Source organism: Borostomias antarcticus (assembly GCF_949987555.1).
Source record: "Borostomias antarcticus genome assembly, chromosome: 4".
Classification (NCBI taxonomy): Eukaryota; Metazoa; Chordata; class Actinopteri; order Stomiiformes; family Stomiidae; genus Borostomias; species Borostomias antarcticus.
Genome location: NC_140237.1, coordinates 29,297,569 through 29,315,364, shown reverse-complemented (window position 1 = coordinate 29,315,364; position 17,796 = coordinate 29,297,569). Strand labels below are relative to the sequence as shown.

Below are 17,796 nucleotides of genomic sequence, written 5' to 3'. Positions count from 1 at the left end.
TGAGTCCCACCCCACGTCAGAGTCTGGAGAAACAATTTCAATCATTTTCTTTGAGTTTGTCTGTGAACTTGATTATGCATTAAACATTTCATTGTGCAGCCATATTCATTTGATATGTTTTTCTGTTGGCAGTCAAATAAATGCTGTGATTTACCGGGTGATTTAGATGAGTCTTAATTTCCCAGAGGGGAAAATGTTTAATGTGTTCTAACATTATGAAGTGGTCATCTGCGTTATTGTTCCCTGTTTTTGGTCCTAATTTAATCATAGCCTACCACAGAATGTTTGCTTCACTCGCAGCCACGTTACAGTATGTCCGTGTATGCCCAATCCTAGATGCACAACACGTAGCTAAAGTAGGCTACTAAGCTGTAGGAGCAAACAGACAAACGTAGGCGATTTATACCTTCCGAAGAGGATTGCCTTCCTCACGTGGACCTCACCAACTAGCACATGCACCTCCGTCTCCGAAAAGTTCCTCTTCTTTGCTCTTCGTTCCATGTTTCAATGTACCGCCTGGGTGCTCCACGCTACCTTTTTAAGCCGGTTCCTTCCGGGAAACCACGTTTGTCCACTCACGGTTGTGACCATATATGGTTGGATTAGGGCGTGGAGGGGGCGGAACACGGGGCGCGTGCGCGTACGCTCCCTTCCCCGCCCGTCTCGGATTTACCGTGCAGAAAAGGGCATACGACATTTTTGATAGATCCGAAAAGCGTGTAAATATTCTCGTCGTACGCTACATTGTGCATTTTCCGCGTTTTCGTCGTACGCCCTCTTTTACACCGGAATTTACACGCTCTTTGATAAATGAGGCCCCTGGCTGGCTGATCACAGAAACACAATGGGGCGAATTCACTAAAGGATTGCGCAGCTTTTCCTGACGCAAAGCCTGTGCAAATAAGTCAAAAATTATGTTTGCTATTCACAAAGCCCTCGCAAAGGGTGAAATACGGTGTTAACTGCGTTGCGTTCGTCATTGCGTTGCTCTGCGCCGGTGTTATTAGCTCATATTTAAATTAGGTAATATGGGCGGAGAATGTTCCCCTTTCTATGCAAATGAACATTATTGCAAAACCCGCCCAATTCACAAACATCGGCGCAAATTGCCTCACGCAGTTAAAGTGAAATTTATACCGTTTTCAGAAACGTGGTGGTATTTAAGCGCAAGGGGTGTCGCGGCCAGCCTGTCCGCTGATCATGGCAGCAGTGATTGTTGCGAGGCGAAGGCATCGCAATGCCAGGCATGTTGTTCGTGAGAGAATATTTAGAAGAAGGTCACTTTTTGATTTAACACTAGAACCACCGCGGTACCTGTTTGGACACCAGCGCGCAGCTCTTCAGCCAACTGGAGGATGAAGTCGCGTCTGGGGAGGCTCAGTTGACTATGCGTCTCTCCACCCGTCCCCAGCGAGTCCAAGCTCCCCCAATGAATATAATAGCCTACATAGCACGAAACTGTGCGTATAATAGTCTATACGCGAAACTGCGCATTCCCTATAGCTGTTCATTGAACGGCTGGGGGCCGGGTATAAATAAATAAATAAAAACATAGCCTACACAATATTTGTTTTATTTGAATGGTCTTGAAAATATTTTGCTTTTGTATCATAGGTGACGGCAGGTATCATCTTCAGCCATGGATGATGACTCCCGTGCGTAATCCTTCCAACGTTGGAGAGGCGGCGTACAACCGGGCTCACATCAGGACGCGCGGTGTGATTGAGTGCACATTTGGAATCCTGAAAAGCCGTTTAGATGCCTAGATCGTACCGGTGGGGCAATGTTATACACTCCCCCAAAAGTATGCCAGATCATCGTGCTGCAACTTGCATAACATAAAATGACAATTTTTCCTTTGTTCGTCTTTTTAAATCATTCCACCTCCGTTTGCAGTCTTCCGCGTTTACACACACAAATGGCACTGACTGATTGGGAAATTAAACCCCAAATATGATTTTTTGCTGCAGTCGTGATATTTTTTGCCGAAAGCTGTGAGACATGTTTTTGAACCTCGTCCGTGAGGCCTTCAAGCTCGCTGTCTGAAAATCGTATCTTTCTTTTTCTGTCTGCCATCGTCCAATGATATGCATACGAGTTGTTTGCGCTGTATGCGCAGTATTTATAGTCATTTCCTATATCAGCAGCAATTTGCACTCAGCCGCAAACACCGAATGGGCGTGTTTGCGCTGGGATATTATTAGCGCAATGTCTTTAGTGAATAGGTTTTTAAAACGGAGCACATAGCGGGCGCAACTGACGCGCAATATTATGGTGCAATTAGCGGGCGCAATTTGCTTTAGTGAATTCGCCCCAATGTGTTTTCTCTTTAGCTACCTGCCCAACACGGGCTAGGCTAACCATCAGATGAAAGCAGATGAAAACCCCCCCTTTCTTTCTCTCTCTCTCTCTCCCTCCCCCTCTCTCTCCTTCTCTCCCTCTGTCTCGGTCTCTCCCTCTCTCTCTCTCTCTCTCTCATTCTCTCTCCCTCCCCCTCTCTCCTTCTCTCCCTCTGTCTCTCCCTCTCTCTCTCTCTCTCCCCCTCTCTCTCCCACTTCCTCTCTCCCTCTCTCTCCCCCTCTCTCTTCCTCTCCCTCCCTCTCTCCCTCTTGTCCCCCCCCCCCCCCCACACCCTCTCCCCTCCCCTCGACATTTTCCACATATTTCTACGGCGAAATGGGTTCCTCCTAACGTGCTCAGGGCTGCGAGCCACGGAGACCATCTCCAGTGCAGCCGTGATCTGAATGCTGGGCTGATATGTACGTCACGGTGCAGTGTGTGTGCAGTGTGTGTGCAGTGTGTACAGTGAATATCAAACAAAATGGTGCCTGCGAGATCAATTACATGCTAGAAAATGGGGCGTTTGGGTCCAGCATATAGGCGGCGATGTGTGGGTCTATTCAACATGTCTGCACCCTGGCTGCTACATCCTGCTCCATCTAATCCTTTTCACTCGCTCTCTGATTAGAAAACGCAAAAAGCTGTTTTCTTAATTAAGTGCTGTTTTTAATCCTTTGTGTGTGTGTGTGTGTGTGTGTGTGTGTGTGTGTGTGTGTGTGTGTGTGTGTGTGCGCGCGCGTGTGTGTGTGTGCGTGCAATGCATACAGTCTGTTTTGCTCTGAAATGCATTTAGAACGTGTTTCTTTGTGTGTGTGTGTGTGTGTGTGTGTGTGTGTTTGTGTGTGTGTGTAGCCTACATTATTTGTGCCTGTGGGTGTGAATGTTTGCGTGTGTGCCAGTGTGCCTTTGCCTGTTTGTGTGTGTGTGTGTGTGTGTGTGTGAGTGTGAGTGCATGTGTGTGAGTGTGCATGTTTGTGTGTGTGTGGGGGTTTGAGAGTGTGTGTGCATGTGTGTGTGTGTGCATGTGTGTGTGTGTGTGTCGACAGCATGCAAAGCATAGCAGAAATCCCAGGGCTGTGCTGATCTGCGCTGCGTGCTGATATGTGCCATTAGCATGAGGCTGGGCAGCGCTGCCAGGGGTTCTTACCATCACACACACACACGTGCACGCACACACACGTGCACGTACACACGCACACACATGCACGCACACATACACGTGGACACACATACACGCATTTAGCACATGCACGCACACACTCTCACACACACAATCGCAAGGGCTGGGCAATGAACTCGTCCTCCCGCCACATAGCAGCGCTTAATCAGGCGACTATTATGGGATGGCGACGCCAGCGCGCACCCACCCACCCGCCTCGCGCGCGTGCGACATTTCCGTTGCTAGCCAACGCTCGCACAGAGCCTAGAACAACGACGGCCGGGCCCCTGCGCTCCACTGTGGCACGGCCCATAAAATGCCATCACACTACGACTCCGTTAACCCCTCCCCCCTCACACACACACACACACGCACACACACACACACACACAGACAACGGATTGCCGTGGGCCAAGTAGGGCAGGGCAGCGCTGGGGGAGTTGTAGGACCGGGGGGAGCAGGCGTTATCAAGCAGGACGGGCCAGGCTAAGGAGCCAGAGCCCTGGATGAGGTTCGGGGGCGGGGGTTGGGGGAGGGGAGGGGATGGGGGGGGTAACGAATCGCTGGAGCGCCGGCCGGGTGAGGAGCCCCCCTGTGATCAGGCCTCGGCCGGGCGAGGAGCTAGGGATGTATCAATAACCGGTACAATGAGAAACCGTGATAAAATTTGATTAAATGTATCGCGATAAAATGATCACTCAAACAGTGCTTGAACATGCTTTGAAAAACTGTACTGTAAATACTGTCCAGCATCAACCAAAGCTAGCTGCTCTCCAAGACGCATTATTTTAATGTTTATGCAAACAAAAAGTGCATAGTGCTGCCATTTGAGAACTATTCGTAGTTTTCAATATAAAACTTAGTGAAATGTTTTCAGAGTGTAGTTATTGAACATTTTCAGCATATTTGAACAGTGCCGTGATAATACTGATAACCGTGATAATGGGCGAGGAGCCCCCCGCGATCAGGCCTCGGCCGGGCGAGGAGCCCCCCGTGATCAGGCCTCGGCCGGGCGAGGAGCCCCCCGTGATCAGGCCTCAGCCGGGCGAGGAGCCCCCCGTGATCAGGCCTCGGCCGGGCGAGGAGCCCCCCGCGATCAGGCCTCGGCCGGGCGAGGAGCCCCCCGCGATCAGGCATCGCCGGGCGAGGAGCCCCCCGTGATCAGGCATCGCCGGGCCGGCGGCGGCGGCACGCAGGACAGGAAACGGACCGGTCGCCACCGGTTACGAATGAATCGTGTGAACCATCCCTCCCTCAGATCTTTCAAGAGAAAGGTCATGGTTTTGCGCGTGTTTGTGTGTGTGCGAGCGCGTCTGTGTGTGCGTGTTTGAGTGTGTGCGAGCACGTCTGTGTGTGCGTGTTTGTGTGTGTGCGAGCGCGTCTGTGTGTGCGTGTTTGTGTGTGTGCGAGCGCGTCTGTGTGTGCGTGTTTGTGTGTGTGCGAGCGCGTCTGTGTGTGCTGCAGGGGGATGAGAGTCAGCGAGAGAGAGAGGCATGATTTAATGCGGTGGTGTGTGTGTCTGTCTGTCTGTCACTCCCCTGTGTGTGTGTACGTGTGTGTGTGCGCGTGTCTGTATGTGCTGGGGGGATGAGAGTCAGTGAGAGAGAGGGAGACATGATTTAATGTGGTGGTGTGTGTGTGTGTCTGTCACTCCCCTGCGTGTGTGTGTGTGTGTGCGTGCGTGTGTGTGTGTGTGTGTGTGTGTGTGTGTGTGTGTCAGCGGTAGTAAACCCTGGGTGGGCCTGTGTGTAAACCCTGGCTGTGGGCTGTTGGCTGGGGTGTGTTTGTGTGTGTGCGTGTGTGTATTTGGGGGGGTAGGGTGGGGGGGGGGCAGAGGTTGTAAACCTCAGTGTAACGTGGCATGAGCTCCACGTGTGTGCGTCAATCCTCCCCCCTCTATCTCCGCCCCCCCTCTCACCACGTAACCCTCTCTCCCTCCCTCCCTCTCTCCCTCTCTCTCTCTCTCTCTCTCAGAGCCTGCTGACACACAGCTATCCATCAACATAGGCCTAATACACACACTCTCTCTCTCTCTCTCTGTCTCTCTCTCATAGTAGGTCTAATACACACACACACTATCTCTCTCTCTCTCTCATAGTAGGCCTAATACACACACACACACACTATCTCTCTCTCTCTCTCTCTCTCTCTCTCTCATAATAGGCCTAATACACACACACACACACTATCTCTCTCTCTCTCTCTCATAGTAGGCCTAATACACACACACTATCTTTCTCTCTCACTCTCTCTCTCTCTCTCTCTCTCTCTCTCTCAACATAGGCCTAATACACACACTATCTCTCTCTCTCTCTCCCTCCTCTCTCTCTCTCCCACCCCCACGTCCCTCCAGTCGATTTCTCTCCCACATCAGTGGTTTCACAGCTGCTGAAGTATCTTTATTTCCCAGCCGGGTCTTCTGCGTGGGGAGCTCTAACGGCGCGGCGGTGCGAAGCGGCCGAGCGCATCCCGCGCCCGCGCGTCAGGAATGTGGCCTCGTTGGCAGCGCCGGTCTGGCGATGCGGTCGCGACGCCGTCTGCACGGAGCGCTCCGGTCCCACAGTCCCCCCGGCGGTCCGATGGCGAAGCCGCGCGGCCGGCGCCGGCCCGAGGCGGATCGGCTGACTGGCGTTACGTCACGACTGACATTTCCCCCCCGAACCCTCGGCTGTTGCTCGCCGCAGTCAGACGCCCGCATCGCTCTGGCGGCATTCAGAGGATGTGATGTCACCGTCTCACGGCCACCGCCCACACTGCTACCTTCTCTCCCCGGGGGAAGGGGGAGGGGGAGGGGGAGGGGGGGGGGGCGTGTTGCCCGGCAACCCCCAAAGTGTCATTGTGAAGAGGATTTGTGAGGCGTAATATCATCCCTGGCCACAGAGGCGGAGACAATAGTGGGAAGGCACGCAAATGCTAACCCTGTGAAAGCCTCTGCCTATGCGTGTGTGTGTGTGTGTGTGTGTGTGTATTTACATGTGAATGTACGTTTACATGTGTGTGCCTGAAAGATATGTGTGAGGTTGCTTCTGTATAGATAAGGATGTGTTGTGTGTTGGTTTCAGTAGGGGAGAGATACAGCCATAGGGAGCAGGAGACAGAGAGAGAGAGACAGACAGAGAAAGAGAGAGAGAGGGTGCTTCAGTATGCAGTACCAAAGCATACATGCCTATCCTTCTTCATCTAGTGCGCAGTGGCCTTGAGGGGGTACTGAGTGAGCGGACTAGTGTGTTAGGCCAGTTTATCGTGACTAAACGAGCCCAGACCTGGGCAGGTCCTGACTCTAAAAGGGGAACGAGGCGCATATAAATGGCCCCGGGCTCGTAGCTCGCTGGCCGGCTGCCTGGGCAGGGCTGGACTGGACTGGACTGGACTGGACTGGTTTTCTGGCTTGACTGGGCTGGACTGGTTGGTTTTCTGGCTTGACTGGGCTGGACTGGTTGGTTTTCTGGCTTGACTGGGCTGGACTGGTTGGTTTTCTGGCTGGGCTGGGCTTGGCTGGCATGGCACCTACATTCAACCCCCACCTTGTTTCTGTGTCGGCGTGAGAATCTCAGCTTCAGCTCACGGTAGCAAAAGGCCCACAGGGAGAGTGCAGTGCTCTGTGTGTGTGCGTGTGTGTGTGTGTGTGTGTGTGTGTGTGCGCGTGCGTGCGTGCGTGTTTGTGTGGTAGGGAGAGGCGGGGGCAGTAGGAGGAGGAGAGAGAGACTGAGAGAGACAGAGACAGACCTATATCTATGGATCTAGCAGTGAATGTTTTCAAGCATGTTAGATTGAGCTAGACATTTTGTGCCTGTGGCTTCGACAGTGAGCAGAGGGAGCGAGTGAGAGAGAGAGAGAGAGAGAGAGAGAGAGAGAGAGTAGGTGAGACCCAGAGGAGGTGAGAGAGAGAGAGAGAGAGAGAGAGAGAGAGAGAGAGAGACTGTGGATGACAATAACAATGTGAGATGTGAGGGTGATGGGAGGCACACTCAGAGAACACAGGAGCAGAGGCCCCGGGAGCAGCTGCGTTAGCTCTGGCTGTCTGATCCTCAGCCATGTAGAGCGTTCAGAACAACTGTACCAGCGTGCCCCTCCTCCCCTCCTCCTCTCCCCACCTCCTCCTCCTCCTCTCCTCTCCTCTCCCCTGCTCCTCTCCCCTCCTCCTCTCCCCTCCTCCTCCTCCTCCTCTCCACACCTCCTCTCCCCTCCTCCTCTTCTCCACTCCTCCTCTCCCCTCCTCCTTCTCCCCACACCTCTCCCCTCCTCCTCTCCACTCCTCCTCCTCTCCACTCCTCCTCCTCCTCTCCACTCCTCCTCCTCTCCACTCCTCTCCACACCTCCTCTCCCCTCCTACTCCTCTCCACTCCTCTTCCTCTCCTCTCCACTCCTCTTCCTCTCCTCTCCACACCTCCTCACCACTCCTCCCCCTCCTCCTCCTCCTCTCCCCCCTCCCTCTCTCCAGTCTGTGGCGTCAGGCGCGGGTCCGGGCCGAGGACTTTATACGGTTCACCGAGGAGGACTTTGCATGTTATTTTGCCATGCAGATTGATCAGCAGCGCTGCGTGTCCTCTGGCCCCAGCATGGCAGAGCAGAGACGACAGGAGGAGCACAGCAGGGCGCGTTCCATATCGGGCCGTGGGCTCTCAGAGCTGGAGGAAGGAAGGAAGGAAGAGGAGGAGGAGGAGGGGGGCTCCGTCACTGTCTATCCCCCTACCCCTTGATCCGATAACATGCTTGACAAAGGGACACTAGAAGACCAGTGTTTCACCACGCTGCTATGGCTATGGCACACACACACACACACACACACACACACACGCAGGTGTGCTCAGAGCCGAGACTCAGGCTACCGTGTTGGCCAGATCCCTTCCTGTTCGCGGAGGGAGGCGCAGAGGGAGCAGGAGCCGCTCCTCCTGAGTCAGAGGCCGCTCACTGTACATGGATGACCCAGCGCTCTGGACCGGGTCAGGGCTGGCCAGCTCCCCAGCGCTCTGGACCGGGTCAGGGCTGGCCAGCAGGCTGACTGCGCTCTGGACCGGGTCAGGCCTGGCCAGCAGGCCGTCAGCGCTCTGGACCGGGTCAGGGTTGGCCAGCAGGCCGTCAGCGCTCTGGACCGGGTCAGGGCTGGCCAGCAGGCCGTCAGCGCTCTGGACCGGGTCAGGGCTGGCCAGCAGGCCGTCAGCGCTCTGGACCGGGTCAGGGCTGGCCAGCAGGCCGTCAGCGCTCTGGACCGGGTCAGGGTTGGCCAGCAGGCCGTCAGCGCTCTGGACCGGGTCAGGGCTGGCCAGCAGGCCGTCAGCGCTCTGGACCGGGTCAGGCCTGGCCAGCAGGCCGTCAGCGCTCTGGACCGGGTCATGGTTGGCCAGCTCCCCAGGCCTCACTCCCTGGCCTGTTCAGGCCTCGTCTTCAGAAACACAATCAGGCTTTCTGCATTTGCCTCGCGAGGCCTAATTGCTGTGGACTGAAATTACACTAGATATCATCTTTTTTTTATGACCTTTTTTTATTTGAATTAGTGAATCAATCTCTTTGTTGGGTGGACAGTGTCTTACATATTACAGTATTATGTATAATGACATTAGGAAATGTCGGAAAATGTGGAGATTAATCATTCTTTTCCATGGCGGTAAGCTGTGTCTTTATGTGAGGGCAGTCCCAACTGAGTGTCTTTTCTCTTTAAGAAGAGGCAGCACAGTCAGCACAGCGCACGGGGCATGCTCCTCCGGTCGTTTATTTTGCACGACAAGCACAATATTTATATTATTGCTCATAAATTATTCAAGGTTGCCTCTCACGGTTTCCATGAGAGCAGAGCTGAGGTTGAGCCCCTCCCCTCCCCCGCCCCGTCGTCTTCATCCTAGTCAGACTCCACCGATGTAGGTTTCGGGGATAAGCCTCATCATTGGTTAATTACTGCCCAATCAGCAGCGACGGATCTGATTTCCTGGCCCAGATTTCCTGGCCCAATCAGATTCAGTCCAGACTACGAGAAACGACGGCAACCTAGCAACCGCTCTCCCCGAAGACGATTGTGATTGGTTTAAAGAAATACAGCGGGTTTTTTTTGCTCTTGTTTTTTTCCACTCGTGTCCATGAATGGTAATGAGTCCAGCCGGACCTTTCTGCAGCGCTGGCGCGGTGTAAACGAGGTGTGGAGATGGGTCCGGCTACGCCAGACTTATCTGCTTTTTCCCCTGGTCTAATAACGCTCCCGTTATCCTCTGTTCTCCTTCCCAGGAAACTCGTCATCAAGTTCGGGAAGAAGAAGAAGCGGAAGCCGGAGTCCTCGGAGGAGGAGTCCGACGACGACCCGCCCCCTCGGCGCTCCGCTAAGGACGACGACTCGGTGAGCAATCCTAAACTCCCCCCCTCCCCCGGCTGTAGGGTGAGAGGTGTGCCTCTGAGGGTGGGAGACCCCCCCCCCCCAAAGTCCTGCTGAGAGGCCCTGCCCTTGGGCTCATTGTTCACTCGGCCACAGAGCGTAAGGACAGCTTTTCACAGCTGGTCTGCGTGGGGCGGGGCGGGGGTCAAGGGTCGGACGTCTCAACAAGCGTGACGTCTTCTTCACTGCTGACAGACGGCCACGGGGGATTACCTAGGCTCTGGACCGTTAACACGGTCCGCGTAGCCCCACAGTGTGGAGTGACGAGCGTTCAGATTGACAGGAGGAGTGTTGAGTGGAGTGGGGGGGGGGGGGCTCGCTCCCCTCACTCCCCCGGCCTCTTTCTCTGGCTGCCTGGCCGGGAGCATACGTGTAATTACGCTCATTAGGCGGCGCTCCAGACTTAATTAAGGCCGTCTGTTGATGACTCATTTAGGATGATCCTCTGGAAGTAAAAGTGGCATGGCAGTCAGCTGTGAGGAATACACTGTTCCCCCCCCCCCCTCCCCCCCCCGACCCGGCCCGGCTCCGGCCTCCGTCCAGCCAGCCCCCGGGCACCCTGCCTCATCCACACCTGGCTAAATCCAGGCGAGCTCAGTGACATTCAGGGCTAATTACATTGTGAGCCCTGGCCGCCCTCACGAGGATGTGATGTCAGGCATAATGAATAAACATGAGACGCTTCCTTGCGAACCACAGGGCGAACTGGAGGGATTAGAAGAGGCGGGTTGAGGATGTGTGGTTTTTCAACAAGAGGGACAGCTTTGACTTTATCAAATCAAACTTTATTTGTATAGCATGTACAGTACCTGACATACCTTTTCCAGAGGGTAGCAAAAACAAACACCCATTTAAGCTAATATGGGAGAACTTTAAAAAAAATATAAAATGCTCTCAACAAGACGATCAAGCAAGTTTCTGGAAATGGTTGACTATTTTGTTAGCTATATCATAGTATCTTAACATATTACAAAGTCACTACTCTATAATGACACATTTGGTGTACCTGTCTTTCCATGTGCACACAGTGTCCACGATTGTCTCGACAACCGGCTAATGTATGAAGTTGACATTTGGCAGGTGTACTACTCAGGACCCTAGAACATGCAGTGCCACCTGCAAAGTTGTTTGTGAGCTGTCCGGTAAAAAGTAGTTCCGCATGGCAGGATATGCTCCTGTCCAGTAGTGTACAGGTCAACCCCAGATCCATGATACCAAGGAGCGGATTACAATGCTACCAGCTAGCTAGCTACAGATAGCCAGCTATTAGCATTCTAGCTTACTGTAGGAATAAAGGTCAAATCAACTAAGCACCCAAGGTCTCTTCATTGTCCGGGGGCTGAGCATCTTCAGCTCCATCTGTTGGGCTCACTACCCACTGAATAGCAAGATAAATAGCTAGCTAAACATAATAGTCTGCAGGATAAATTATTTCGGGTTCGACCCGTTTCACCCCTGCTTAGAAGAAGAACTGCACCCCTGGTATCTATGGTACTGTATAAGAAGCGAATACCGTCACATTTTCAGTATTTTTGGCATCGATTCTTCTTGTGAAATCCCTAGTGGATATAAGTACACAGGCAAGTATGTGAACAGTGCAGATCGCCACTTGTCTACTCATGTATAGCGTTGTGAAAAAGCAAAGGAGTATAACCTCATGCCTAGTTCCACCACTGTAATCTCATACCTCATGCCTAGTTCCACCATGTAATCTCATACCTCATGCCTAGTTCCACCATGTAATCTCATACCTCATGCCTAGTTCCACCACTGTAATATCATACCTCATGCCTAGTCCCACCACTGTAATCCCATACCTCATACCTAGTTCCACCACTGTAATCCCATACCTCATACCTAGTTCCACCACTGTAATCTCATACCTCATGCCTAGTTCCACCACTGTAATATCATACCTCATGCCTAGTCCCACCACTGTAATATCATACCTCATGCCTAGTTCCACCACTGTAATCCCATACCTCATACCTAGTTCCACCACTGTAATCTCATACCTCATACCTAATCCCACCACTGTAATCTCATACCTCATACCTAGTTCCACCACTGTAATCTCATACCTCATGCCTAGTTCCACCATGTAATCTCATACCTCATGCCTAGTTCCACCACTGTAATATCATACCTCATGCCTAGTTCCACCACTGTAATCCCATACCTCATACCTAGTTCCACCACTGTAATATCATACCTCATGCCTAGTTCCACCACTGTAATATCATACTTTATGCCTAATCCCACCACTGTAATCCCATACCTCATACCTAGTTCCACCACTGTAATCTCATACCTCATACCTAATCCCACCACTGTAATCTCATACCTCATACCTAGTTCCACCACTGTAATCTCATACCTCATGCCTAGTTCCACCATGTAATCTCATACTTTATACCTAGTTCCAGCACTGTAATCTCATACTTTATGCCTAATCCCACCACTGTAATCCCATACCTCATACCTAGTTCCACCACTGTAATCTCATACCTCATACCTAATCCCACCACTGTAATCTCATACCTCATACCTAGTTCCAACACTGTAATCTCATACCTCATACCTAATCCCACCACTGTAATCTCATACCTAGTCCCACTACTGTAATATCATACCTCATGCCTAGTTATACCACTGTAATATCATACCTCATGCCTAGTTCCACCACTGTAATATCATACCTCATGCCTAGTTCCACCATTGTAATATCATACCTCATGCCTAGTTCCACCACTGTAATCTCATACCTCATGCCTAGTTCCACCACTGTAATCCCATACCTCATACCTAGTTCCACCACTGTAATCTCATACCTCATGCCTAGTTCCACCACTGTAATATCATACCTCATGCCTAGTTCCACCACTGTAATATCATACTTTATGCCTAATCCCACCACTGTAATCCCATACCTCATACCTAGTTCCACCACTGTAATCTCATACCTCATACCTAATCCCACCACTGTAATCTCATACCTCATACCTAGTTCCACCACTGTAATCTCATACCTCATGCCTAGTTCCACCATGTAATCTCATACTTTATACCTAGTTCCACCACTGTAATCTCATACTTTATGCCTAATCCCACCACTGTAATCCCATACCTCATACCTAGTTCCACCACTGTAATCTCATACCTCATACCTAATCCCACCACTGTAATCTCATACCTCATACCTAGTTCCAACACTGTAATCTCATACCTCATACCTAATCCCACCACTGTAATCTCATACCTAGTCCCACTACTGTAATATCATACCTCATGCCTAGTTATACCACTGTAATATCATACCTCATGCCTAGTTCCACCACTGTAATATCATACCTCATGCCTAGTTCCACCATTGTAATATCATACCTCATGCCTAGTTCCACCACTGTAATCTCATACCTCATGCCTAGTTCCACCACTGTAATCCCATACCTCATACCTAGTTCCACCACTGTAATCTCATACCTCATACCTAATCCCACCACTGTAATCTCATACCTCATGCCTAGTTCCACCACTGTAATCTCATACCTCATGCCTAGTTCCACCACTGTAATATCATACCTCATGCCTAGCCCCACCACTGTAATCCCATACCTCATACCTAGTTCCACCACTGTAATCTCATACCTCATGCCTAGTTCCACCATGTAATCTCATACCTCATACCTAGTTCCACCACTGTAATCTCATACTTTATGCCTAATCCCACCACTGTAATCCCATACCTCATACCTAGTTCCACCCCTGTAATCTCATACCTCATACCTAATCCCACCACTGTAATCTCATACCTCATACCTAGTTCCACCACTGTAATCTCATACCTCATACCTAATCCCACCACTGTAATCTCATACCTAGTTCCACCACTGTAATATCATACCTCATACCTAATCCCACCACTGTAATCTCATACCTAGTTCCACCACTGTAATATCACACCTCACGCCTAGTTCCACCACTGTAATATCATACCTCATGCCTAGTCCCACCACTGTAATATCATACCTCATGCCTAGCTCCACCACTGTAATATCATACCTCATGCCTAGCTCCACCACTGTAATATCATACCTCATGCCTAGCCCCACCACTGTAATATCATACCTCATGCCTAGCTCCACCACTGTAATATCATACCTCATGCCTAGCCCCACCACTGTAATATCATACCTCATGCCTAGTCCCACCACTGTAATATCATACCTCATGCCTAGCTCCACCACTGTAATATCATACCTCATGCCTAGTCCCACCACTGTAATATCATACCTCATGCCTAGCCCCACCACTGTAAAGTCCCATGTCGCGTCTCCGTACTGTTTTGCCTTGGCAACAGCGCAGTCTGTAATTTGTGTCAGTTCATATCCACATATATAAATCATATCCACCCAGCACAGAAAACAGTCATGTCAGATGGCTATTCTTGATCTTGCATGGCAACGTGGGTTCTGCTATCCCTTATGTGCAGATAGCCTGCCAACACTGTTCACGCATGGGATTATTTTACCAACACTGTGCGCATGGGATCTGCCTCTGAATGAAATGAAATATTGAATTCCACGTCTGACCCCCCCATCAGACTCTCCACAGTCAAGGTTTTGCAGAAATGCCAATAAGCCCTCTGGAGCCATTCTGTTCTGTCGGCCTGCCATGTACTACACTGCTCAGTTAGGGCTGGGTGATATGGGCAAAATATGAAATCTCTTTTTTTTTTCAGTGTGATGGACGATTCACGATTTGGATCTTCTTTTTTTTCTGTTTACATGGACTGGAGAAAACGAGTGACCTTTTAGTCTGAGAGAGAATAAACTGTTTAAACATTCAGTGCCATTCAAGTAGGTCTATGTCATCAATTTCTATAGGCTTCGATGTCCTACTAATGAAAATGGCCCGAATGGAGAACTGCTAGAGACAAGTCACATCTCCAAATGAATCCATTACGCTTTCATTGTGTGACAAGAACCACCTCTTGAAAATTCATGCCATGCCGTTTTGCTCATTACCTTGCAGCGGAGAGAGAGTTTACTCGCGTCAACGCAACCATAAACAGCTGAGCGATTGGCAGAGAGAGGCAGCAACATGAAATAATTTGGTTAGACAAGTGGGGGGAACAAAACCCAGATTTTTAAATGTGCCCTGAGAGAACTGCTGATGCTGGTGTGACTGTGACAGCAGAGGAAGCACTAATCTCGATTTTGCGAATTAGGTATTTTACACATCGTTCCAAAACCACCTGTTTTTTGTGAACTGCCAGTTTGTTTTGCTTGTTTTTGTATGGCTGCTCTTGTTTGTTACCTCCACCCCTGCGACTGCTGGGCGAGAGGTAATGTTTTCAGAGGCTTGTGTATGTCTGTACGGCCGTCTGTCAGCAGGATTACGCAACAACTACTTTTTCATGAAACTCGGTGGAAGGGCATGGGCCATCTAGGGGGCGGCTGTAGCTCAGTTGGTAGAGCGGGTCGTTCAATGATCGAAGGGTCAGCGGTTCGAATCCCAGCTCCGACTGTCCACATGTCGAAGTGTCCTTGAGCAAGACACCTCACCCCAAATTGCTCCCAATGAGCGGGTTAGCTTGCATGGCAGCTACCGCCATTGTTGTGTGAATGGGTGAATGAGAGGCCATTGTAAAGCGCTTTGAGTGCCGCTAAGGTGGAAAAGCGCTATATAAGTGCAGTCCATTTACCATCTTAGAACCCAATACATTTTGAAGTGGATCCGAATCACGGGGCGGGTCCACGAGCCGTTTCTTGGTTTGTCAGCAGGATTACGCAAAACTACCAGAACGATTTTTACAAAACTCTGTGAAAAGGTGTAGCATGGACCACCTTAGAACCCATTATATGTTTTAGTTATATTTTTGATATGGGTCAAATATGAAACCTACAGTCTAGTTTTCTAGTGTTAAGTGCCAGTATTTTTAAATGTGCAGATAATATATCTCTTTCTGCTTTTTCACCAGTGACTAATACCTCTGTTTTATCTTGGTTGAGCTGGAGGAAGTTCTGTGACATTCAACATTCATATCCACAACGAAATTGACCAAGCAGTCACAAAGAGCTGTAGTTGTTGAGTGTTACAGAAATAGAGCTGGGTATCATCATCATCATCATCCAACACATGAATAAGCTATTCTCCGCTGTCTGCCCGTCTCCCTGTCGAGACGTTCCTCTGACGCCGTCAGTCTGACAGCATTCATATTTGGCACGGGTATTCTCAGGGGTCCCGGACAGACCCGTTTACGCTAATTTTAACATAAAATTCTGATCTAAGCCGCCAGCCAATAGAAATACTGATCTGAATAGAACCTCGCCCCAGTGGCCTACTATAGAATTATTTTGCCTGATCATCAGCTGGAAGGAGCTGCAGCTTTGCGCAAAATTAGTGTGGCTACCCTGATACAAACACTGAACTCTTACCTCGCACCAAGCCCTGATACAAACACTGAACTATTACCGCACGCCAGCCTACTCTAGAAATATTTTGCCGTTGCTCAACTTTGCCCAAAATTAGTGTATTCTATTGTCCACACTAGTATTACAGGTAGGCCTACAGTAGCTAGCTAGCTTGCAAACAATAGCCAAACCAAGCTATCATTCAGACGGGACTTGCCAAACACAACATGTCTGCTATGTTCTACTCCAGTCATTTAAAATTAGTGCATTATTGTCCACCCTGTAGCTACAATAACTATCTACAAACCAGGCTATCATTCAGACGGGACGTAGCCGTAATGCTAATTTTCCCATGCTCTACTCAATTCACCTATGCTAAGGTTAGTGATCAGAACAGTTGCATTGGAATATCCTCTGGTCAATCTAGCGGTCACTAAAATCACTGTCAAAAGGTGGACATCATTGTAATCCTCTCGGCCTACAGAATCTAGCAATGTGCTTTTGAGCAGCTTGTTTTCGATAAGTGTTGTTCTAAGCACAGAGAATGACCACCATTCAGTTGGGACTTAGGCTGAGGAACAAAATTCATTTTCCCATTCTGAATGGCGCCCGGTTCTGGTACCCATACAGTAGCTCAGGTTCTGGAGGGGGGGGGGGGCTAAATGACAAATTACTGATATGTCTAGTCTGCCAACTATGGTAATTAATGTTGTGCCTCCTAATGACCTGGTTTGGAGACTTCCATAATATTTGATCCAGTATCCAGTGAGCTCTGCCAGCTCTGCTCAGCGCTCATGTTTGTAGCCAAGTAAAGAGCCACAGCTTAGCTAGACAATACTCACTAACGCATTAACAGTAAAAGGCCACAGGCTAGCTAGACTATACTAGCTAATGCAGCAACACTAACTGGCCACAGGCTAGCTAGACTATACTAGATAATGCAGCAACACTAACTGGCCACAGGTTAGCTAGACTATACTAGATAATGCAGCAACACTAATTCGGGCCTTCTAGCCCCAAACACGACAAGTGAAGTAGTAAAAGCAAAAAAACGAAATCGTTCACACAAAATCCCCAAAACCAGGCTACTTGACCCAGGAATAAATACAAAACAGTAGAAACTAGGATCGAGTGTCTAGTCATAATGTTCTCTCTTTGTCCTCTCCCGTCTGCGTAGAAGCGACGCTCCAACCGTCAGGTAAAGAGGAAGAAGTACGCAGAGGAGGTGGAGGCCAGGGTGTCCGACGAAGAGGTCAAGGTCATCGTTAAAGCCAAGAAGACCAACGCCGCAGCGCGCAAAGAGTCTGCGATGCAGCTGTTTGTGGTGAGTTTTTTCCGCGCGCCTGGACTACTGCAATGCCCTCCTAGTGGGGGTATCCGCGAAATGCATGAACCAGTTGCAGTATGTCCAAAACTGTGCTGCCCGTTAGGGCTGGGTATCGATTAGAATTTCAAGAATCGATTTGATTCCGATTCCCAAGGTTCACAATCGATTATCACGATTCGATTCAATATCGATT

At 50.1% G+C, this 17,796-nt stretch overlaps 1 protein-coding gene across 1 annotated transcript in view; it reads left to right on the top strand.

The window, feature by feature from the left end:
- chd9 (chromodomain helicase DNA binding protein 9) overlaps window positions 1–17,796 on the top strand; it is a gene marked incomplete at its 5' end in the record, with an annotated part of 68,427 nt that overhangs the window by 9,623 nt on the left and 41,008 nt on the right. The window contains 2 exons of the mRNA XM_084437424.1: window positions 9,716–9,824; window positions 17,454–17,600. Coding sequence (XP_084293550.1) covers window positions 9,716–9,824; window positions 17,454–17,600 — 256 coding nt within the window. The remainder of the gene's footprint in view (window positions 1–9,715; window positions 9,825–17,453; window positions 17,601–17,796) is intronic.